Source organism: Vidua chalybeata, chromosome 9, assembly GCF_026979565.1.
Source record: "Vidua chalybeata isolate OUT-0048 chromosome 9, bVidCha1 merged haplotype, whole genome shotgun sequence".
In the NCBI taxonomy this organism is placed as follows: domain Eukaryota; kingdom Metazoa; phylum Chordata; class Aves; order Passeriformes; family Viduidae; genus Vidua; species Vidua chalybeata.
This window is the reverse complement of record NC_071538.1, coordinates 1,218,963-1,243,877: the sequence shown is the minus strand read 5'-3', so window position 1 is coordinate 1,243,877 and position 24,915 is coordinate 1,218,963. Positions and strand designations below refer to the sequence as shown.

Genomic DNA, 24,915 nt, shown 5'->3' with positions numbered 1-24,915 from the left:
TATAATATTCATTGTAACTATTGTGAAAAGCCAATCATAAAATATGCATTTTTCACAAGGAGGAAGTGGCTCTTCGATGAGGCAGTGGCTGTGCTGGGCTGTTTGCAGAGGTTTGGTTCACTGAGAGTGAGCTCACAGGAGAAACACTGCTTTAGTCCTGCCTTCCGACTCTCCTACATTCCTAAAGTCCTAAGGACAGTCAGTCCATGGACCCCTAGCAGCTTCACATCTCCCCTGAGCTCTCCTTCCCTGTGCTTGCCTGGGCTCTGTGCCTGGCATCCTTGCTGCCCTGGGACAGGTCAGCCAGCCCCACTGTCCCCTCCTGCCCTGGCCTGGGGGTTTTCTTGTCCTCGGGCTCCTCCTTCCCGGTGCAGCGGGCACAGGGAGCCTCTCCCAGCACAGCGTGTGGGGCGTGTTCTGCCCTGGGATGCTGAACAGCTGTCAGAAAGTTGCCTCGCTGGCATCTCCATGGGGAGATGTGCCCCGGCCTCCACTCTGCTTGCTCAGCTCTCTGGTCCTTAAGAGCTTCACTCACCTGCTTGGAGAACGGAGCCTTCAGCAGCCTTCCTCATCCACTTGGAGAATGGAGCCCTTAACTGCCTTCCTCACCCACTTGGAGAATGAGCAAACAACCTCCTGATCCTCCCTGGCCTTAGGGCATATAAGGCTGCAAACAAATCCTTCTGCTACGCTCACCACTGTCCTTTTCTGGCCTGGCACCAACTCCTCCCAGTCCTCAGTGAGCGTGTTGCTCAATTTGCTTATTATCCCAGAGTTGGAAGCAAGCATCTCTGGGGCTTGTCTGGATCCCTTGGAAAACAGGAACCAACTGCCAGCTCAAAACCAGCTCTGAAGTTCGAGATGTTGCTGAGAAAAGTCTCATAAGTCAAAGCTTCCCAACTAGTTACTGCAGGAGGCTGGTCGAGTCTGTGTCATGCTTTCCTGATTGTTGAATAAGGAAAGGAAATTCCTGTGTTTTCTGCTGCCTGAGCTGCGCAGCGCCGGCTCTGCAGAAGCAGCAGCCAGCTGCACTTTGCCAAGCACACTTCGGCTTTCTCCTCTCCAGTGAAGCTGACAGGCAATAGCTGTGACTCAGGCTGGCTGACTAAATGTAAATGGTGTCTGAAAAACCACAGGCTTTATTAGCCATTATTACTGATAACCATGTGTGGTAAAAAATGAGGTCATTCTCACACGGGTGTGAATGGACTGTGATGTTTCCCAGCATCATTTGTGTCAGGAGAAGTGGCCTCCGTCCCATTCTGCTCTGCGTGGCTCCTTCTCAGCTGGGAGCAGCGAGGCCAGCTGCTCCCCCAGGGCTGGCCATGGCTCTCACATCACTCCGTCATCCTTCACGTGAGCCGGGAGAGATGGGGAAGGAGAGGGAGGAGGGAGGGAGTACACAGCGGCTCTGCAGCCTGTGCAGCGGCATGTGGGACACAAAACCACAGCAGTGGGAGAGGCGGCCCGGACACCCAGGGGTCAGTCATGACCCAGCTGATGGCTGTGTCCCGTGAAACGGCCTCGTGGGAAGGGAGGTGTGACAAAATGCTACTCACTTTCAGCAATTTAGAAAGGTTTATTAAACCTCATCAAAAATACAACAGAAGGCTGAATAGAGAAAATGTTACAGCGTTGCGAGCACAGGACTTTTCCCACCGTGTGCTCAAGCACAGAACGGAGGCTTCGCCTTTTAACCCTTTAGCCCCTCCCAAAGTTCTGGCCATCGACTCCTTTCTTCGCTGCCCAGTGGTGGAGATCACTTCCTTAAATCCTGATTGGAGGTCAGATGTCACCATAGTGACAAGCCGACCCTCCCAAATGTCCCAACCGCGGCTGTCCCTTGGTAACAACGCAAGGGCGTAGAACATAACTATAAATCTATAAGACTTTTCTTTTCTTAACATATATACATGATATTTGTCAATATGCATGATATTTGTCTGTTAATTGTGAGAGTCAATTACTCATCCATCACAGAGGACACACCACGAGGTCTCCTTTCCGTGACTGGAAGCGCAGGAAAAGGAATGTGCTGCCCCTCTGTAGTCAGCAACTGCCTGGTCCAGCCTTGCACTTCCCCAGCCCTGGCTTCAAGGGGTGGCCTAAACCCTGGGTGCACTTGAAATGGAGATTTTTGGAGTTCACTTGAGTTAACAAAATGAATTAAGCACTTAAATTTTAGCTTGTAGAATTATTTGTTGAATCTTAACCTTTTACTTAAGAAACCTCTGCCATGGTACAAAGGGCGTAGGAAAATGCAAATTTCTGAAGCTTCTTCAAGGGGTGGCCTAAACACTGGGTGCACTGGCCTGGCTGAATAGAGCTGTTCTCCACCAGCCTCTGCCTCCAAGGGACACTACAAGCCCAAATGTTGCAAAGGAAAAATTTATTATTTTTTAGGAAGAGAAACACGTTCTCACTTCTGCTGGGGAGTGACAATCCCCAGCCTCGGGGCAGGGTGCAGCTGCCTTCAGTTCCCGTGGTGGTGAGATAAAAGCCCAAAATATCCCTTAATGATGAGCATCCTGTGGGTGCAAGTCAGCCACAGCTTCTCAGTTGAGGGGAGAGAAGCTGCTTCTTGGCACTACATGAGTTGACTGCTTCAGCCAGTTTCCCCTGAGGCTCTGGCCTGGCCCAGGTAGGGAAGCTCCTTAGCCTAAAGCCCAGGAAAGCTCTGCAAGGCCTGCAGGATGTCCTTAGTTGCCTGTAGCACCTGAGCCTGCTGGAGTGCTCAGCCATGAGTGCATCAGTCCTGCAAAGCAGGAACAGCCCAGAGCATTGGAAGCATTTTCAAAGAGGAGTTTGGTGCTGACAACCTGCTCTGAACCCTTCCCAGTGTTTCTGAGCAATCTCCTCATAACATTCTTATGCCCATCATTTAAATACATAAATACTTCTGACAGAAGACTTTTGTCACTGGAGTGTGCAGCCAGCAGCGACACGCTGAAACGTTGATGGAGTTCCTTGGGAGACACAAGGTCAAAAACTGACACGTAGTTAAAATCTGCCTTTGCTGCAAGCAAAAAAAAACCCAGCTGCTGGCTGTGCTGGCTGGGGTCAGGGGCTGCCTGCAGCATGGGCAGGACCTGTCTGCAGCAGCTGCAATGAGAGCAGGCATGCAGCCCCGGGTCACTGAGAGAGGTCTGACTGCAGCAGCAGCCAGGCAGGTGTGCTGTGCCCCGTGGAGGCCGTGCCTGGGAACCTCTGGAGCACACCTGTGGGACAAAGCCAAGGGCAGTCATGAGAACCATCTTAGTCCTCCCTGAGGAAAAGCTGCACAGACCTGCAGCTTCCCCTTGGCCCGTTAGAGAGAGCTCACCACAAGTTTGCCCAACTTTTTGTGTGCCTGGATCACTTTTGGGTCAAGCCAGCGTGTGCGTGCTTGAAGGAGGTTCTCCTCTGAGGCCTTACATCTCAAGAGGTGGATGTCCCAGCAGATGGGCATCAGTAGTCTGCAGACAGCTGGAACAGCCCCAGTGGGGCTCCGCTCTCAAAGGCTGCTCCCCAAAACTCCACAGCCAGTGCTCCTGCCGCCCAGTGCAGTCCTGTCAGCTCATTTCCAAACACCACCTTCTCTCACGGCCCTTCCCTCTCACACAGCCTTTATCTGGCTCACTCCAAAGGCATCTCCTGCTGCCTCTTCCCTCTTTGCCATCTTGCTGGGCAGATTTGTGCTTCTCCTGCTCCAAGGGGCTTCAAGACACTTGAGGTATCTTCCTGACTCACCAGACTTTTATTTGAGAAAAAACACAACACATTTCTACTATATGCACATACTTTTAAGTAAATAGGGAAACCCAGGGTTTCTCCGAATATGAGCTAAGCTTGGGTGACTTTCTTTGGTTTTCATTTCTGTTCTTCTCAAGAGCTTCACGCATCCCTTTCCCCAGTGCTGGAAAGATCCATCCTGGGTAGCAAATCAGCTGCAGAGAGCTCCAAAGAGGCGAATCCTGCATGCACTATATAAAACCTGTGGTTCATCTGCACTCCCACCGAGCCCTCCACAGCCCCACGGAGGGGTTCTGGAGCAGCCTGTCTGTACAAGTAGAAAACCTACAGCTCGGTGGGGAAGGCTGTGCTTTCCATGCTGCTCTTCAGCTCCTGCAGCTAGGACTTGTTCTCACCTACTAACACCAGGCTAAAGGTCAGGTCCGAGATGCTGGCGTTGGAGCTGGTCCACAGCGTGATGCTGTCCTGCTCGAACAGGTAGAGCACTGTGCTGAGGTTCACCCTGCTCTCATTGCCCTGGAAAGTCTCCTCCCACGGCACACGTCTGATGGTCTTCTGCGTGACCTGCAGGGACAGCTTCAGCTCGAGGCCGGCCCTCTGCAGGAAGATGGAGCTCCTCAGGGACACGAGGTACAGGCCGTCGCAGGGGACCAGGATGGAGCCGTTCCTGACCTGGATGGGCCCTAATTCCGCAGTGAGGTTCACGGCTGCTCCTTCCGTGCTTTCACCTGGAGTGGAAGGAAGCAAAGATGGTCCCATGGTGACAAATGTCTCCTGGGAAACGGCTTGGTTTGCACCACCCGACTGCAGGGAAGATTGAAAAATAGAAAAAACAGGGGAGAGTAAACTAGAGAACAGGGCAGACCAATGTGAAAAATAGATTTGCAGAGAATTCTCAAAGCCTAACAAGAGGCTCACGTAGTATACATCCGTATGCAAACTCTGAAATAAAAAATACTAACTTAGAAATACCATAGAATAAGACAAACATTGTTGAGAAAGAAATAGAACAAGTTTCAAAAGATAGCCTTACAAATAAGACTAAATACTTGAGAGAAATAAAACTGTGAAAAATACATAGCAGTAAAACCCACAGATTAATTTGAGATTATTCACTTTAAAACGTTTACAACATAGTGTAACAAAAACTAATAAACCAAGAAACACCTTTAATATATTGTAATTAAGAAATAATTAACTTCTAATTATAATATAAATTGTCTCACCCTTCACATAAGACTAAAAATAAAATAAAAATTTTCAAAACACCTCTCAGTTACCCCATCTCTAAGTCAAAAAAAAAAAAAAAAAAAAAAGCTTAATCCAACAGACCAGAGCTAGAATATAATCTACCCTAGCCAGACATCATCTCCCATGGAAATTTACAGATTACCACTCTTGACTAAGCTATGCCTTTTGGCACATGGTTTATATGGATTGTTCCTCCAGATTTTTATTTATGCACTCTTTACTTACTCTGTATCTTAAAACACAGAAAAATACAGCAAGTAAAGCAACACTGTGGGTTTAGAAAGAAAAGATTCATAAAAAAGAACAGAAAAAATAAGACAGTAAATAAGATGAAGAAAAAGTAAACAAGTAAATAAGTAAAATAGTAAATAAGTAAAAAAGTAAAAAAGTAAATAAGACGAAGAAGCATCCAGAGCTGGAAGACAAAAAGTGCTTTCTATGCAGATACTGGTAACATAAGCCCTTTTCTTAGAGTTTGGTGATTTGTTTTTTTGGGTTTTTTTGTTTGTTTGTTTGTTTGTTTTGTGTTTGGTTTTGGTGGGTTTTTTTGTTGTTGTTGTTGTTGTTGTTTTTTGTTGTTGTTGTTGTTTTCTGATTTGGTTTGGTTTGTTTTTTTGTTTGGTTTTTTTTGTTTGGTTTTTTTTTTCCCAGAAAACAAGATGAAAGAGCAGCAAAGAGACAGAAGCAGAAGGAACTAATTAATACAGAGCAGAAAAAGGAGAAATTAAACTGGAACTTGGCAAGAAAGGTTTCCTGGTGGAATGAAGAGTAGCAGTTCCCAGGCTCTGCTGGCCATGTTTCTCTGCTGTGCCCCTGGGTTCTCAGCACACCAGCTGAAACCCCTGGGAGCAGGGCAGCCAGAAGGTCTCCAGGCAGGGAGCACAGCCCCTCTGGGCTGGGGCCACATTTCTCAAGCTTTTCCTCTGAAAAACATGAGTTTCTGTGAAAAATGCATATTTTATGATTGGCTTTTCACAATAGTTACAATGAATATTATATGTGTAATGTTGGAAAGTTAGGCTGTATTAATTCTCTCAAGTAGTGTGTTGAATGTATTTTTAGGTTATAACACAAGGTTAAAATAGAAACTATACTATGTAAGATACTTTTTAACTAGTTCAAGAAAGAGATGGGATAATCAAGGAATTCTTCGCACAAAGATAACAATTACAGAAACCCCTAAATTTTCCAGAGGAGAGAAATTTATGGTTTTCCTTATCAACAGAAACGAACTTCTTCAAGCCTGACTTAGACTCGAAGGTGCCTGGGAATTAACAGAAACTTTTTGACAAGTACCAGACTAAGTTCTTGTTTTAAATAAAATATATGCATAATCATGAAGTGTTTTGTATATGCAACAGGCTATTGCTTTTAAGGTGATTCCTTTATTCCCAAGGCATGCTTGTCGTGGCTTAAGTGCCCGAGAGCATCCGGACGTCCGTAATTCTTTGCTTTTTATTGTCTTGTAATTGGCCTAACTCTAAATTTTTATTACTCTAATTGTATTACTGTTTTTATAACCATTTTATTATTATTAAACTTTAAAAATTTTAAAAACCAAGTGATTGGTGTTTTTCACAGTTTCTATTAGGTTGGACTCCCTGCTGCCTCACACTCCTAACTGAAAGTAAAACTGTCAATAATATTTTCAGTATTATTTTAGTAGTTTTACTGATTGGTTTTATCTTTGAGGTGTGACATCAGACAAACCTCCAGTGTAGCTGCCACGCAGAGTGTGTGCTCTCACCCACTCCTCCTGAGGAAATCATTTACATTTTTCATAAATCAGGAAACCATTGACTCGTTTCAGAAAAACCCAAGAGTGTGCCGTGTGCATTTAGTAAATTGCCAAAAAATGCCTTTCTTGTTCATTCACAGAGTGAAAGAGTGATTTAGGAGATAGGTGAGGGCTGCAGGGATCACGCAGATTTTCAGGGAAAATCTGGAAAAACCCAGATTTTGTTTCATTTTGTCCCCCCGCAGCACTGGGGCAGGCTTGGCCCCTCTCCCCTGACAGCTCTCCTGGCACCTGTGCTCCATCAGAAGAAACAGCCACCACTGTGGCACCAGGCACATCAGAGCCATTCGGGTATTTTAGGGGCCACAGGATGTCATGGACAAAGTTCCCGGTGTTCCTGGAACGCGGGCAGGGCCTGCCTAGTTCCCATGGCAACACTGAAACAATTACTAGCTGGGTACCGATATCGAAATGCTAATTAGCTAATTGCTCTGTTTGTTTTCTCTAAACTACCTGGAGATAACTGGCCTCCCACCCCCCCCACCCCACCCCCCCCCGCTGCCATTCTGGGACTAACAGGCAAATTAAAAAAACCCTTGGGATCATGGGAGTATTTTCAGGAGATAAAGACACCCCTAAATAAAGAACTAAACACACCAGAGGGGTCTAGACAAATGCCCTAGCTGAAGAAGAGGGAAACACATCCCCCGATCGACTTTTGCCCATCACCATCCCTACAAGACTAGACTAGAATAGGCTGTGGGAAGAGGAGACAGAAAAACAGAGAGAATCCTGGTGCTGCCACCAGGGAAGGAGTGGGGACAGCTGCTGCTCTGGATTCCAGTGACAGACTCTGCACGCCTCCTTCCTTTCGGCCGCCTGGGAAAGCTACGACTGCGGGGGTGAGCTCTGCGTCGAGCCCCCTGCCCAGCTGATCTTTTTAATAAAGAGCTGAACGTTAATAAAGGCGTTAGCCCTGCTCATTTCACAGGATGCCGCGGAGGTCCCTGGGGACTGTGGTAGGGTGGGGAGCCCTCCCAGTGCGACGGGGGGATGTGGCACGGTGGTGGCTGCTGCGCTGGGGGGTCATCAAGGGTCCCCCCAGGGTCCCCCCAGCCCACGACTCACCTGTGTAGAGGATGTGGGTCCACAGCACTTTGTCACTCTGGGTCTGGAAAACAAAGAAATCCTCGTTAAGGGCAGCGGGCTGGGCATTTCCCTGCCAGGACCGCTTTCATTTCCCTGCCAGGACCGTTCCCTCCCGGCAGGGGCAGAGCTGCCAGCCGCCTCTGACGTGGGCTTGAGCTCCTATCATTATTCCAGAATATTACTTCAGCCTGGTTCCCAGCCAGCGCGGCTTCCAGCCCAGCGCTGAGCCCTCCAGAGCGCCCCGGCTTGTTTTGTTTAGAAAACCACGCTGGTGTGTGCATCCAGTCAGAGCGAGCAGCAAGGAAAACACGAAAATTATTTCTCTACCTATCCTAAAATGTCTTAATCGCCAAAAAAACACTACTTATAACCTTCACCCATTAAGAAAAAAAAAATCCAAAACTTTAAAATAAATTAAAATCTACAAAAATAGATAATAACACCACAAAAAAACCCTTAAAGTTTTAAAATAAATATAAATATAATAAATATAAATAAAATATATTAAGTATTTATAAATAATAAACCCCGTATAAAAATAATAAATATTAAAATATAATAAATAAATATAAATAAAAAGAAATTAAAAACTAAATAAGAAATTTTAAACATTATCTAATCTCCATATTCTTCATCTACTCAGTTTTCTACAATATTAAAAAGGCAAAATAATTAATTGAAAAAAACCACAGTGTAAATATTACATGAACAAAAGTTAATTATTAATAAAAAAATTCTAAAAATTAATTAAACAAAATTAAAACATTAAAAAACCTTGAATCTATATGTATATATAGACCTGGAATATATATATAGACCTATATATATATAAACCTTGAAAATCTATATATAATATATATAGATTAGATCTTATATCTTACTGTATCTTACTTTTAGATCTTATATCTTACTTTAAAAAATTAAATCTATATAAATCTTATAACTTTTAATACCTTCTCTTTATACACTAAATCTAAAATGTAAACAAAGTACAAAACTTCTAATAAAAAAACATAAACAGTAACCTAAAAACCAAAAAATTAATAAATAAACCAAACCAAAAATCCCATCCATCTCTTATTCCTAACACAAAACTTTTAGGAAATCACCCCACCAAAAAAAAAAAAAAAAATGTCCTCAGGACCTTGGAGTGCAGAGTCTTTTGTGCGGGAGCCCAGCGTGCAGCACGTGGCAGACTGGCAGAGCAGGAGCCGGGCGTGCTGTGCCACCCTCCTGCAGGGCACCAGGAGGTGCCTCTGCCCTTGTGGCTCCCTGCACTTTGGGTCGGGCTCTTGCTGCATGTGTGGGTCTCCCTGAGGCTCTTCAGTGCACTGGGATGGGTTTAAAATGGACTGGAGCACCTCTGCCACAAAGGGCTGTTCAGTGTGGAGAGGAGAAGGCTCCAGGGAGAACTTTGAGTATGTGAAAAACGCCAATCACTTGGTTTTTTAAATTTTTTTAAGTTTAATAATAATAAAATGGTCATAAAAACAGTAATACAATTAAAGTAATAAAAATTTAGAGTTAGGACAATTACAAGACTATAAAAAGCAAAGAAATACGGACATCCGGATGCTCTCGGGCACTTAAGCCACGACAAGCATGCCTTGGGAACAAAGGAATCACCTTAAAAGCAAGAGCCTGTTGCATATACAAAACACTTCATGATTATGCATATATTTTATTTAAAACAAGAACTTAGTCTGGTACTTGTCAAAAAGTTTCTGTTAATTCCCAGGCACCTTCGAGTCTAAGTCAGGCTTGAAGAAGTTCGTTTCTGTTGATAGGGAAAGCCATAAATTCCTCTCCTCTGGAAAATTTAGGGGTTTCTGTAATTGTTATCTTTGTGCGAAGAATTCCTTGATTATCTCATCTCTTTCTTGAGCTGGTTTTATAAAGTATCTTACATAGTATAGTTTCTATTTTAACCTTGTGTTATAACCTAAAAATACATTCAACACACTACTTGAGAGAATTAATACAGCCTAACTTTCCAACATTACACATATAATATTCATTGTAACTATTGTGAAAAGCCAATCATAAAATATGCATTTTTCACAAGTACCTAGAGGGGCTGCAGGAGAGTTGGAGAGAGACTTTTGACAAGGGCTTGCAGTGATGACAGAGGGGGAAATGGTTTTAAAATGACAGAGGGCAGGTTTAGGTTAGATATTAGGAGGAACTTCTTCCTAATTTTGGTGGTGAGGCATTGGCACCGGTTGCCCAGAGAAGCTGTGGATGCTCCATCCCTGGAAGTGTTCACGGCCAGGTTGGAAGGGGCTTGGAGCAGTCTGTGACAGTGCAAGGTGTCCCTCTCTGCTTATGGCAGAGGGGTTGGAAAGAGATTATCTTCACCGTCCCTTCCAGCCTAAATCATTCTGTGACCCTGTGATTTGTATTTATGAATGTAACAGAGAAAGTGAATGCAAATATAGAAGTGTGTATCTTTCTGGCCAGATATGCAAAACACCAAGCTTCTGCGTTGGATTTTTAAATCTGAACTTGGCATCTCCAACTTGTCTCTCGTCATAACCGCAGGAGACCCAAATGTGCAGTCTCTACCCAAGCGCAAATCTTCAGCCTTTTGCCTGATTAAAGAGTGAATCTTGGGCTCAGCACTCTGTGTTCTTCTCCTTACCTGTGCCAAAGGCTCCCTGAGGGAGAAGGTGTGCCCGTGAGGTGAGATTGGGCTGGCTTCCATGGCTTTGGGCTCGGTGGCACGGGGGCACAGGGACCGCGCAGGGTGTGGGCGCAGACGGCACGTTCGGGGCAAGGTGGGCGGCAGGGGAAGGCTGCGGGAGCTCGGAGCGCTCCGTGCCGGGGCCCAAGTGGGAGCTGGAGCTGGAAATGGTCTGCTCTGGCACCCTCTAGTGCTGCCACGGCTGCTGCTCCGCGCCCGCAGGGCCGGACACCGCTGGCAAACACAAGCTTTCATCGAACTGTCTCCCTTGGCACCACCGTCCCTTTCCCATTGCCTCAGCTCGAATCTCATGCTTGGTCTTATTCCTGAGTGCACAGGATTTCTCTGCTGGCTCACACAGCCGGGATTTCCCGGTAGTTTCTCAACAAGACAAGAGCAAAGCACTTAGCACGTGTCTGGGGTCAAACAAGGTCTGCCAGAATCTGGGTGATCTGGCCACTGATGGACAGGGTGTATTCAACACTGGCAGCCTGGGCCAGCCACTCACATCAACGCCACTGTCACGAATGCAAATTGCCTTTCACACATCTCTTGCAGTCCTTGTGTGATCTCAAAGCACTGTGCAGGTACCCACCGGTAAATCCTGCTGAGCACACGATGTGCTGCTGGCACTGGAAGGGCTCTGGGAGCTCGCAGACAAGTGAGTGACCTCTCTTTCTCTGCTCTGCCTTCACATGGAATGTGGGACAGTGTGCCAGGAGGGCTGACGACACGAGGGTGCTTCTTACTGACAGCCTCGTGTTTCCCCATGGCATTTACACACAGACCCTTCCTTTCTGCCTGCCCTGAACAGGGGACATCCCCCTGGCTGGGACACTGTGTCCAGGGCCATGCCACCTGGAACCAGTTTCAGGAATAAGTTTGGACCTCGTAAAGCAAACCTCAGAAGGCTGATTGAGGGCACTGCCTGTGTCATCACGCGTGGAGCTGTCCCACGGGTGGCAGGTGACCGTCCTCTGGAAGTGGGTCGTACCTTCTCCTCACCAGGATCAGGGATTTTACCTCCCAAGCAAGAGGAAAGGTGTGGCAAGAGAAGGCAATTCCAGCAGAGGTGAGAATTGCAGATGCAAAAGCAGACTATCACTGACTTTTTTTAAACTTCCTCATTTGGAAATCTCAGCTGAGGTTTGTTCTCCAAGCGATATCATGACAGAAATGAGATTACTGTCCCTTTTTGCTAGCACAGTCTAGGCTGCAGATGCTGACTACTGAGGATGTGCCATGACATTATTTATGCTCTGTTTTCACAGAACAGTCAAGGAGGGCTTTTTTTTAAGAGCCATGTTTCCACAAGGACAATGGAAAGGAATCAAATATGGTCTCTCTGTGAAAAAAACCACAGTTATTCCCTTGCAAATAAAGTTAGCATGACACTGCACCTTGGAGAGCAGGAGACTCTTCCCAAGGATAGGGAGAGCCACTCATTCACTCCCATGGGCCACTCTCACGGTGCTGTGCCCCTACTTCCATAAATATCCCTAAACTGCCCCAAAAGTCAAGTCAGATCCGTGCTGCTGCCTCTCCAGGAGACATTTATTTGGCCAGTTCATGATTATCCAGCTGAGCCCTGTGATTGCACTGCAATGAAATCTCCCCATGTACCACTCCTGCACAGAGCAGGGCACTCCAAACAAGACACCAGGGTTATCTGTTAAAATAATAGAAATAATAGTCCTAACCCTGTAGTTACCAAGTGTTTAAAACTGAAAAGGTCCTTTGGTGATTCTCAGGACCTGGGCTTCTCATCTGTTGCCATTGCTGCCCCTCGAGCACTCTGTTTCAGTTATTTCTGTTGAGGAAGGGAAGCTCCACACATGTACTGTGTCCCCCCCTGCCACCTGCTGCTGCTCCCTTGGGTTTGTAAGGCTCCCAGGCAGCAATGCCAGGCCCTGCTATCTTCCTCTGGAAGAGGAGCATTTTTACAGAAGAGCCAGATGCTGAAACATGAGGCTTCACGGCCAGAGTGTGACCTGGGAGAGGTTTCTGCACCTTGAGCACTGGGATTGCTTGCAGTCCTCTGCTGCCTTACAGCGCAACTTCCCAAAGGTTGCAAAGTTCTCAAAACCTCTCTCCCAGAGTAGGGGAAGGAGAAGAGGATTGGCCTGAATGACAAGTGCTATCTTTCAGTGCTGTCAGGATCGTTATTCTGCAGTTCAGTAGCCACAGTGAGCCTCAAGTCAGTGAAAGCTATGCAGAGCACAAAGGTTTCATTAAGCAGCACAGGACCTGGAGCATGAGGCCACGGTTACATGCCTGGCTTGCTTCTGTGCCGAGCCTGGGTGGGAGGAAAGAATGAACTCGGGTAAAACGAAGCACAACAAGCTTTAAAGTGGTGCAAAGCTCCTGGAGAAGGAGTGGGAGGAGAAATTGCTGCTGCACGAGCAGCTCTGAAGCAGCAGTGAAAGCTTGTTGACAAGCCAGCAACCTGCAAGCAGTGAGAGAGGCAAACACGCATTTGCTGCAGCTTGTTCTGGAGCATTGTGAGCCCCAAGCATTTCTGTTATTTGTCCTGCTTGCTCTGGTGCTGTGGGCACACAGAACTCTCTCTGGGCACCCCAGCCTTCCTCAGGCAGGCACAGAAGGAGACGACTGCTCCTAACCCTGCTTTATGGGCAGGCTGAGAGCACCCAAAGGTGTCAGGAGATCTTGCTAGAGCTGTCACAAGGGTGACTTGCTTTCTCACACATCTGCTTGCCATTTAGTACACTCTGAAAGTTCAGGAGGTGTTTATGAGCACATTGGGTTGTCGTTCACGCACTCGATCTTATTCAATTAAATGGAAATGCGCACAAGTCACTGCAGGGAGGGGCAAGACTGGGAGGGAGTCAGACCTCCCTTCCCCAGGGATCAGTGAAAAGAGCATTCTTGGAACAGTCACTGTCCTGGAAACTTGGGCTCCAACCCTGCATTGGCAACACTGAATGTCATTTTGAGGACAGGCAATTAAAATAAAAATAAAATAAAATTTTAAAATGCACTACATACAGAAGGGATTAAAAACTTGAATAGGGATAGGGATAAACTTAAAAGCTTTTTTGTTTTCTTAAAAAAAAAAAGAAAATAAGCCCATATTGCTGGCTTTGCAGGCCAGCAGACAGAGGGTTGAACACGAGTTCTTACCTTCGAGGGCCGCAGAAAATGTAGACCCAGGTAAATCAGGCAGGCAAGCAGTAAAATCCACTGAGCCACGGCGGAGACCAGGTGCAGCGTGTTCCTGACCTGTCCTCCCTGCCAGAGCTTCCACTCGTCCTCTGCACGTTGCCTTTGGTGCTCCAGCTGCTCCCCAGCCCCTGGCTCAGCCTCGGGCTCTCCTTCCATCGCAGCCCCCCCTTCCATCGCAGCCCGCTGGCAGCAGCCCTGGGGGAGGGCCAGGAGCAGGGCAGGAGCCCGTGGGGAGCAGGGGCTGTGAGCTCCCGTCCCAGGAGGTGAAGTGAAGACAGTGCCTTCAGGAGATTGCTTTATGCACAGAGAAGCAGGCGGGGGAACTTCTTTGTGACTAATCTAAATTTCCCCTTCCTTCCTTCCTTCCTTTCTTTCTTTTCTTTTTTTTTTTTTTTAATTTTTTTTTTCTTTTTTGGTTTTCTGTGTGAATGTGGGGGCTGATTTATTGCATCCCAGTTCAGTTTTGAGTAAAGGCCTTTCAAAGGAGAGGTGTTTATCTCTTTCATAGCTTCAACTGTGGATGTGTGTTCTTTCCAATAATAACGAAGAGTTGGGTGGACAGTGCTTGTCTTGACTCAATCTTTTGTCAGTAAAAACTCTCACCACTCTGTTCACCCTCAGGTGGGGAGTTTACAGGGCTGCCTCTCTCCCCTTCTAGCATCTTATAAGGCTCCCGAAATCTCTTTTCTGCCCAGAAGCAATGGATAGGAAAGGATGTGGGACACGTGGATAGCATAAGGGATTGGAGAGAAAACAGGCTCTTCCCTTTTCACGTTTTTCTTCCGGTTTTAAAGCCTTGGGATGCTGTGAAAAGCATAGGAAGGAGAAACTTGAGAACTGTTTGAGAACAAATTCCCCTTTTGCACACTTGGAAACCTGTAGTCCAGAAAATGCCTCCAAAGGGGCATTTCCTGGCCATGCAGGCTTTTCTCCTGGCAGAGGGAAGCCTGTCCCTTGGGATGCCTTTGGCTGGTCTCTGTGACTTTTCCTTGTGACACCCAGAGCTGCCAAATATCAGTTGGTTGAAGCAGGGACCATCTCCTGTGCTTATTTTGGGTAGCAGACTTTGCATCACTCTTTGGGGGCAGCCCAGCACTGCCCTTTCCACTGCTCTTTTTGCTGGACTTTTTTTTGCTGTAAATTACCAAATCATGACCAAAGTCAGGTGCTGTCTTTTCCTGGTGAGGATGGAGCCCACTGGGAGTATAATTACCTGCCTGCCTTCTAGGGATGAGTTGTCAGAAAGTTTCCCTTCCCCAAAATGTGCCCTCTTAACCTGTCACGAGGCACATGTCCTGACATGTAACCTGCATGCAGAGGAAGCAGGAGCGATGTTCTTTGATGTGTTCTCCCATCTAGGCAAGGATATTTCCTGTCAACATAAACCAGGTGGAGAAGGGAGTGCAGCAGCTGGGTGGGACCTGCTGTGAGGACACCCCACGCTGAGCTGAGGGTGGGTTGAGCCAGGGATGCACTCTAGTGCTTGCTGCAGAACACACCACAGGTCATGGAAGCTTGGTGAAGACAGTTCCGCTTCCACATCTTCCAAGGGTGTGGAAGTTCTCGTTCCCTTCCCACCTCTGGTCACTGCCTGGGTGTGCTGGAGCTCCTGCCTGAGCCCCAGCCTGATGAGAGGCCCCAGGAACAGCCCTCACCCTCCTTCCTCCACCAGAAATACGACTGCACATGGCAAGGAGGGCTGGGGCTGCCCCAGAGCAGCTCCCTGGGATGCAGAGTGTGAGTTTGGCGTTTTGGGTCACACAGCACCTGGGAACCCCGGCTGGGATGGGACCCAGGCTTGGCCAAGCCCTGCAGAGGAACAAAGGGATGCCTTGAGGTGCTGCAGAGGGCTGTTGGGGCTGGAGGGATGTGAAGAGGGTTGTTTGCTTCATTGGATCTGCAGTATCATGTCTAGGGACGATGAGGTCCCCAGGAAAGCTGCTCTGAGTGGTTCCAACCTACTCCTTCCAGGAAAAGAAACTTGGGCTCACTGCTCACTGCTCAGTTTCTGCAAAAACTTCAGGATGCTGAGCTAAGACACCCCTTGCAACCCTTGTGATTCTCACATTTTACACTCATGCCTTGGAACCAGATGCGAGCTCTTCCCGGTCTCCGTCTCCTCTCTCCCTGACCCTGGATTTTGTACTGGTTTTCTTTCCAAAACTCTAAAAAAACCCTCTGTGTGAAGGTTGTGCTTATGTATTTCTGGAATTGTCTTGTCATTTCTGTACTCCCCCAGAGCAAGTGTCTTGAGTTAGCAGCACAGGCAGCAGGAAAGCTGCATTTCAAGTAATTTTGTCCTTGGCACAGTATCCGAAACAGGAGAGAGGACAGCACATTCAGAGACATCACAAACACCCTTGCACAGACTCTTCCGTGGCTTTGGTTGCTTTCAGCTTCTCCTCCTGCCTTGCACAGGAGGAGAAGCTTGCATGCTACCTGGTGGCTTTCAGAGGCCCTGCTCTCCCTCTGAAACATCCCAGGCCTTTGGAATCCCAACACATCCCAGAGCCGCTGCACACACTCAGCATTTCCCAAAATCCGCTGTGTTCATCAGAACAGAATAATTCATCAGAATTATTTTGGTTCCTCTTCCACAGGGGCCCTAAAGTTGGAGTGTCTCGGGGTTTTGCAGTCAGCTGGTCATTCTGGTGAGCAGGCAGGCTGGGAGGGCTTTGGGCATGCTGGAGCTGTGGTCAGTTTTCCAAAGAAATGCCTCTTGGTGGCACACGCAGGAGCTTCCTTCCAGCAAGGACTGAAGGAAACCAGGGCAGGTTGGTAACCAGGCATGCTGCTCTGTTTGGTTTTGACAACAATCCAATATCTCCTCCATCAGTCTGTCATTTCTGGGCTTTCCCAGACTGGGGAGCTGAGTGATTTTAAACGTTGGCTGAAGGGCGTTGGTTACAGTCAAGGCTAAATCCTGCAGTGTTGTGGTTGCACCAGGACTCAGCTGGAGCCCCGGCCTGGCAGTGCCCAAGATCACTGGGCAGGGGCACGGAGCAGAGCCCCTGGCCCATGGGGACACTGTGTGTGTGACAGTCACAGAGCAGAAGCCTTTAACCAGGGCTGGGCAGCCCTTACTGGCACCCACCTTCATTTAACCCCCGTTTCTCAAGGGAAAGTGCTCTCATCTCCTCAAAAGGAGGCATTGGGGAGTTACACAGTGTAGGAAATGGATTTGTAGAGAGCTTTTAGGGTTTGATAGAAGGTTTGCACAGTATGTATTTGTATGTAAACTTTGAGATAAGAAGTGCCTCTCAGTTGCCCCATCTCTGAGTCAGGAAAAGGGTAAGACAATACAGGAGAATTTAACTTCCCAGAAGAACAGTGGAAGAACCAATTAAACTGTTTGCAAACAGCTACAAGGAAAAAGAAAGCGAGTAGCAAGCAGTGTGGACTTCCAAGAACAAAACCGGGTGCTGCCTGTGGGGCAAGAAAAACTCCTGGGCAGAGGAGCAGCTGTGGGAATGCACTGCATCTTCAGCAATAGCCTTGTTTCTCTTTTTCATAATACCTGTGAAGCATGGTCTGTGTGAAACGGCTGCTCAGCAGGTGGGGAGGTGATGGAGTGATTTTTAATTGTGCATAATGGATTTTCTAATCAACAATTGTTTTTAATGAAGTGGAAGGACGGACCTTGTGCCCCTGGACCTGCCCTTCTGCAGTGTGCCCTTTTCCTTGGGGATCCTCTGGCAGGCCAAGCAGGAAGGGGGGCGTGCTCACAGGTGGGATTTGGCCTCTCAGCTCCTGCTGGCAGCTTTTACCTATAATTTACCTTTTAGCTGTCATTTCAGCTGCAGTCAAGCAATGCAGCTCACACTGGATGCTGGGTTGTCCTCTTGTGTGCGGGTGCCAGTCTTCCAGCAAGGAATAACTGGTGTCATGGTTTGATTTAGTAAAACAGTAGAGAATAGCAAAGGAAGCCTTTGAGGGGGAGAAAAGCAAACTGTTACAAAGGCAAGGTTTTTGTGTGCCCCAGCAACTGCTGTTTAATGTCTCTGTCCACTCCAGAAATAAAGTGTTGTATAATTAAGACAGATTCATTTGTCAAAGTCAAGGACTTCTGCCTAGAAGGTTTGTGGGGTCCTGCTCCAGTGTCTCTGAACCACATGAACTATTTGTCTCCCTTGATCATCAGAACAAAAGACACCAATGTCTCTCACATTCAGCACACTAAGAATCTGATGATTTCTGGCTGATTTTAGTTGCTAAACTGGAAAAATATATATATATGTTTCCTTTGCTAAAATAGATTATGAATCTGAGCTGAAAAGTTATTCTTGGAGGTGGCAGGTAGAGAGGTCCCTCTAAAAATTCAGGAGGTGGGCTAAGTTATCCTTGTGGATCCCTTCCAACTCATGATATTCTATGATTCTGTGATTGATTACACTGCATGTGGCTTTTCCTTGCTCCTTTGTGTACAGCCACCTTTTGGCTGATGTGCGTGTGTGTCAAGGGTTTCTGACAGCAAAGGCACTGAGCCAGTAAAGGAGGAATTCTTATTAGTCAGGCTCGTTTTGGCAGTGTAAATTAGAGACAGAAAACGTGGAAATGCTGTGAAATCACCAATAAAAATATTGACATTTAGGCAGAGCCAAGATTGTGTGGAGATATCCCCAAAGAGGAGCACGATCACCTCTCTGGGGTAAATCCCACTGTGCCCCATCCCGCAGTGCTGCCCTGGTGGTTTTCCTAGGAAGCTGCTTTATGGCAGCAGGGAGATGAGCAGTGAATGGGTTCCCCAGGGCACACCTGCAGCAGCTGCTGTGAGCACAGTCATTTTTCCTGCTTGTCAGAGTCCCTGGGCCAAGAGAAAGGACAAGAGGACATAATGCTGAGGTGCATTGGGCACAGCAAAGCCAGGCAGGATGAGAAGCTGCCCCCCTGGCAGTGCTGGCAGCTGCTGTGGCGCCTGGCTAGGTGGGATTTGTGCACGGACACCAGGAAGAGCCTGGTGCTCAGTGGTGGCTCTCCAGGCCAGCTCTGTGGTTCCCAGCACAGCCCCAGGGGCAGCAGTGGAGCCCTCCCAGCACTGCCTTAGCTGGCAGCCACCACCAGCCACAGCAGAGCTGCTGGGGTCCAAAGCTCAGCTGCTGGCTCTTTTTGGATGTGACAGGAGATTTCCCACTGCTGCTGCTGCTGGTCTTTGCCCTGAGCTCTGATTCTCTCTGTGCTGTTCTGCTCCTGGGAGTGGACTCCCCTTATGAGCCATCAGCTGAGTAGGCTGGGGCTAAGGGATGCCTTGAGAGGCTCCCTGGAACAGAGGCTGGGCAGAATTAAAGGAATAAAGTAGGGATTTATTAAAAGGCCTTCAAAGGACGCACTTTGGGCAGCACAAGAGCCCGGCTGTGGTTACACCCAAGATGGACCCCAGGTCAGGAGTTTTCACACTTTTATAGGTTTTGGTCCATTTCCATATTGGGGTTAATTGTCCAATTCCAGCTCCAGGTGATGCAGTCCCATCCTCCCAGTCTGCTCTCCTCAATTCCCTGTTGTTTGCACTTTTTGGGCCTGAAGCTGCAGCGGTGTCCTTGGTTCTGAGGCTGGAAAAGGATTGCTGTGTGTGACTGAACTGCGAGGAGAACTCACCAACACTTTATATGAAGCTCAGAGTTACACACTAATGCAGTAGAGAATCTGGAAAACACGAAAGCTCAAACTTAAGGCATCATAAGCATTCAGTGTGGCACCTCTGAAAGGTCGAGGTCAACTTAGTCGCACACATCCTCCTTCCTTTGTCTTACAGCTGCTTCAGCCAGAAATCCCACCCTAAGTCACCATCCTGCTGTGAGGTATTGGCAGAGAAAAACCAAATACATCTTTTGACATTTTTCTGGTACAGAGAATAAACAATCTGTGACAAGAAAAGAAAGAATTCTACGGCTGACATTCAGAAATGGAGCTCTTGCAGAGGTATCTGGGTAGCCCAGCTCCATTCCCACTCATTCCTGTGGTGTCAGAAATCCCCAGGAGGGACATGAAGACCCTGATGCCCCAGATACAGCTCTGCTCTGGGTTAAGGAAGTGGTTTCTCTTCCTATCTGGCCCTGCCATCATTCACCTGACTGCTTCCCCTAATCACCCCTGTGGGAGTTTTTTGGCCAGCAAAGATGGTCTCAAAGTCATCCCTTCCAAAAATGAGGTTTTACTGCAGCTCTTGAGTCTTCCTGTGCGTTTCTAACCTGTTCACATCTTTTTAACTTGAGAAGAACTGCAAGCAGATTTTGGGGAAGGATTTGCAGGCAGAGGTACTTCCTTTTTTTAGCCTTATTAATTCCCTTAAATAGCTGAAGCATGAGCAGTTGGGTGGTGGGCAGGTAGAGACTGCAGTAGGAAGAAAGGGAGTTAAGAGCTGGTGGCCTTTCTAGGACAGAGACATGTTGGAGACTGCAGCAGCTCTGTCTGCAAATCCCAGCCTCTGTTTTGGGGTGACTTGTGCTTTTTAATCGGTGGCGATGGCCCTGCATTTACTTCAAACTGCTGCACTGCAGAGGTGGAGAAGAGTTAGTTGTTATCCCTGCCCCAGCCAAGCCCAGCAAGCACTTTCCTGCCTAAGTGCCATTTCCTGCCTAAGACACTTCACCCCTTTGCCAGTGTTTTGTTGGGATGATATTTCAGCATCCTTTGCTGATCAGGGTGCATGCAATACCACTTCACCTGCCTCTCACCATCAGCTTCACCAGCAAAGGTTAATCCACTCGCTGTGGAATTTCAGAGGCTGAGTCAGGATCTGGTGTCAATAAAACCACACCGATTAGAGTGATGCTTCACCTTCATGAACACTATGAACTCTTTCCTTTTCTGTTTTCTCAACATTGTTTTCTCATTTCTAACAGCTGTCAGGTTAAGCTTCTGGCTAAATTGTTTCCTTCTCTGTCTCTCAAATACATGTTAAAGAGGTCATTAACTTTCCATTCACAGTCATTTAGCTATTGTTCTTTCCACCTGGTCAGTTTGGCTCACAATTTCCTCTAACTTATATTAGCTCTTTTGCAATATCTAGTAGCTGTATAACTGGCTGGGGCTGCCCTCCTTTTGCTCATACTGACTACAGTCACATCATGGTCACTAATCCTTAAGCCCTGACCACTTCTTCAGCAACTAAAAAACTTCAGCACTTAAAACCCCACCAAATGTAGCACTTGCATCCAGGATAACAGTTCCACTGTAACTATTTCAATATTAGGAAATGTCCATCTGAAACCACTGTAAACTCTCCCAACATTCTCCTTGGTCTCACACAAGGCCTGATGGAGATTTTCCTTTCTCTGCACCCTGCAGGGGGGGGGTTTCTGGGTTGTTGGTGCCAATCTCTGTTTTAACACAGCACACAGAAAAAAAAAAAAAAGGGCTCAGTCTTCTCTTTTTAATCCTTTTATTTGCGAAACACTGGATTATCTAGGTGCAGCTTTAATGAATGATTGAAAAGCTATCATCACAACAGGGTTTCTGTAGGCTTAAACTTTTATTTTTGGGCGAGATGAGGAAGGGCCCATAATCTCCAAAAATCAGGCAGTCCTTGGCCCCTTTCCCAAGGGTGCTCCTGGCAGATCAGTCCTTGAGGCTTTCAGTCTTCACTGGCTGCACACTGCCCAGCAGCACAGTTATATTCTCAATACCAGAACAAGTCCTGTTGATCTGCTGTTGCCAGTTCCTCCCTGGAGAAGGGAACCCACCGCTGACAGCCTCCAGCCTGGAGAACTGCAAACCAGAGGCTGCAAGGGAGTCTTGCAAATTCAAATTATTCTGTTTTCTTCTGGGTGTTTTTGCCCCTTGTTACACTTAGTTGCAGCTTTGGCCACACGACTGAACAAGCCAAGGTCATGCCACAACAGCCAATGTTCATTAATCGATGCCCCCTTTTATAGCATGGGGATTTTCAAAATTCCCAGACTTGAACACTGAATTAGTGGAAGTCTCAACCCTGCCCAGCTCACCAACTAACTAGATGTCTGCATTCACGATTAAATAAGATTGGCTGGGGTCCCCTGTTTGAGTTTCAGTCTAACTTACCATTGTCTTACCCACGGCCTCGTTTACTTCTATTCTTTAGTGAACTAAGCTGGCCGGGTTCAGAGGTCTGTTACAGGCAATTCCATCCGTGCAGCTGCAGAGCATTTCCCAGCTGCTGTATCGCTCTGCCCGGGCTGTAAAGCCGGCAGGCAGAGCCCGTGTGCGCTGTTTGCAGCAGGAGCAGCCCGTGGGTGCTGCGGAGCCCTGCCCGTGTCTGCGCTCCAGGGATGAGTGCGCCCGCTCCCCGCTCGGGGCGCGGCCGGGCGGCACCGAGAGCCCCAGATGAGTAACCCCGGCCAGAGGTTTCTCTGTTTTACACACTGCAGCACCCGTGCTCGGCAGCCTTTACAGCGGGGCCGCATCTCCGAGGCTCTGGCTGCCTGCCCGTGTCACGCTGCCGGCCCCCGGGGACACGGGCAGGAGCGCAAGGGGTGCCAGCGGGGTGAAATCCGGGCAGGCTGAGCATCAGCCCCTCCCCAGTGGTGTCTGCAGCCGGCTCTGCGTTTGTTTTCTTCTCCATCTGCCACTTTCGCTGGTCCTTAAGTGAAAAATAGCCCAGACGAGTTTCTCCCCTGGGCACAGACGTATCTGGGCTTCAGGGGCATGGCTGGGGCTCCCTTGCCTGCATCCCCCGGGGGAGCATGAGAGGGGACACTTCTCAGCAGGCAGGCAGGCAGGTAGGAGCTCACACCAATGTGCCACAGGCAGAAAATGCACAATCCTCACCCAAGCAACACCAGCGGCCTCATCCTGTTCCCCTCCCCGGCTTATCAGGATGAAAGCCCAGAAGAGACATACCCGAAATATAAATTCCTCCAGCTGCTAGTCTTAGATGTAGAGTCTCTGCGCTCTATCCTCCTGACTCCTGAGCCTTTTGTCCTGGTTTCCAGCTGGTCTGGCTCACCGACTGCTAGCACACACAGCCACCCACAGCCCCCTCTCTCTGAATGCTGCCATCCTGGCACACAGGGTGCTTTGCCCCTTGGTGTCCCTCCCATCACGGGTACCCCAACCTCCACACGTGCCTGTGCACAGACCCTCAGCAGGGAAACAGCTAAAGAGAGCTTGGAAAGCAGATAGGATGTGCTATAACCACCAGGCACAGGCCAGACAGGCACTTGAGCAGTCCCTTTTGTCCCCTTTCCCTCTGTTTTCCCCCACTGGTTCCTCCCACCTTGGTTCGTCCCTTTCCCCACACATCCCACAAGTCCTGAGGGCTCTTCCCAGCATCCTGCAATGAGTTCCGTGTGCTGATCGTCCTGCTTGCTTGGCAGCTGGGAAGGGTTTCCCAGTTCCTCACCACGGCACATGCACTAACCCAGGCAGTGTCCTCTCCCCATCAGGCCACCAGAGCTCACATGTGGAACAGATTCCTGGAGCACTGGATGCCTCTCGTTTTCCTTCCGACAGGTCCTCCAGACAGATTCCCACGCTGGCATCAAACGGCTCTTAAATATTTTCACTGCATGACTGCAAAATCCTAACTCAGGGATTTGACAACATCTCCATCTTGATAATTTATCTGTTCCTCGTCTTGTTTTTAGGGACTCTTTGCTTTTTCATTGTCTGCAGCTTCACAGAACCTAGAAAAACTAATTCTTTCAAGTTGCATCTTCAGTACAGTTTTTTTCTCAGATCCGAGGAAAGCTGCTTCTTCTCCTAAGACAACTTTTCCTTGCCAGTGTTCTCGGTCCCCTTCAAGGCTGGGCATGGGAGAAAGAGCCCCAGGTTACCTTGTTTTTCCCAGCATCTCCTCTCCTCTGGTGGTGTCGGTGCCAGGCAGGGAGGGAGCAGTGCTGGCCAGAGCCAGCAGCTCCCGTGGGAGCAGCTCAGCAGCGGGGCACGGCTGCAGGGGTCACCTGCAGCCCACCTGTGGCACCTCAGAGGTGAGGTGAAGCCTTGCTGTCCTGCCTGTACCTCAGAGAAACCCCCAGGCAGAAAGAGCCCCAGCCCCAGCCCCACTCCCTTTATAGCTGGAGAGGCCTTCAGCCTGCAAAAAAAAAAAAAAGTTTACGCATGTTAAAAAAAAAAAAAAGAAAGAAATTTCAGGGAAAAAAAAAAATTAAAGAAGATAAAAAGGTCTGTCTCAACCTTTCTTTCGCAATTCTGAGCAACCTTTAGTGCCAAGAACAGCAGTAAATCTGCGCTTTTTTCCCAGGAAAGGCTTTCTGTGCGTGGGGGTGCTGGGAGGGCACAGGGCGGCAGTGCTGCCCCAGGGCCAGTCAGCCCCGGGGACGAGGCCAAGCGTGCCCTGCCCCCATGGAGGCGGCGTTCCATGTGGGAATGGGATGGCTTCCATAGGGTGACACTGATGAAACACCAAGCCATGACTCAACAGCTCAGCACGTGGATGTATTTCCTTTAAAACTCGAGCAAGAAAAGCACTTGCGAGCAGTGAACACACATCTGAGCAGGCTCAGCGTGCTGAACCAGGGGCCAGCACCCAGCCAGGCCCTGCAGGAGCTCACCCAGAGCCTGGCTCCTGTCCTCACCCCCAGCCTGTGCTGTGCCTGAAACAACTATGAAAGCAGAGACTAATGCAGATGAAAACCTCTTTTAAGTGATTCCTCTTCTGTGCCCAAGGAACTGTTCACGACAGTCATTCTTCTTCTTTGCAGGATACCCGACTGTGCAAGACATTACTGTTGTTAGACATTTACTGTTAGATATTTATCTGTTATTAGATGTTTGTGTAGATATTTGTTTATTATTGTTAGATACTCATCTGTTATTAAATACCTATTATTAGTAAATATTAGAGTAGAGACTCAACAAGGTAAAGGTCTTGTCGAGCCTTTAAATGGGGGAAATGATGCCTCAGGTTTTAGCTTTTATAGTTCTCACATTCTGTGCTGCTTTAGTGTGTGGGTCTGGGCTTCACATTATGGGATGCTGAGCTCTCTGCACAGAGCAGGGAGACAAAACAATTCCTTCTTCAGCTGGGGACCAGGGACAAATGATCCAAATCTCAGGCCCAAGAGCACAAACAACGTGGGCTGGAGAGAGAAGAACAAGAAGGATGGGGCTGCATGGGCTAAAGCTGGAATTGGACAATTAACCCCAATATGCAAATGGAGCAGAACTTATGGAAGTGAGAGATCCTGTGACCGGTTGTGAATTTTGTGACCATTTTGGGTTCACCTGGGGTGCAGCCCTGGCTGGG

General features: G+C 48.0%; 2 protein-coding genes across 2 annotated transcripts in view; both read right to left on the bottom strand.

The window, feature by feature from the left end:
* Positions 1-1,565: 1,565 nt before the first annotated feature.
* TNFSF4 (TNF superfamily member 4) lies at positions 1,566-13,892 on the bottom strand. Its single transcript, XM_053950470.1, has 3 exons — positions 13,695-13,892; positions 7,850-7,892; positions 1,566-4,460 (listed from the first exon to the last, which is right to left on the bottom strand). The coding sequence occupies exons 1-3, from the start codon at positions 13,890-13,892 to the stop codon at positions 4,111-4,113; spliced, it is 591 nt and encodes a 196-aa protein (XP_053806445.1). The 3' UTR covers positions 1,566-4,110.
* Positions 13,893-21,117: 7,225 nt separating this feature from the next.
* Positions 21,118-24,915, bottom strand: part of TADA1 (transcriptional adaptor 1) — a 31,258-nt gene continuing 27,460 nt past the window's right edge. Inside the window, exon 8 of the mRNA XM_053950106.1 lies at positions 21,118-23,742. Within this exon, the coding sequence (XP_053806081.1) occupies positions 23,671-23,742 (72 nt within the window). The 3' untranslated portion in view covers positions 21,118-23,670. The remainder of the gene's footprint in view (positions 23,743-24,915) is intronic.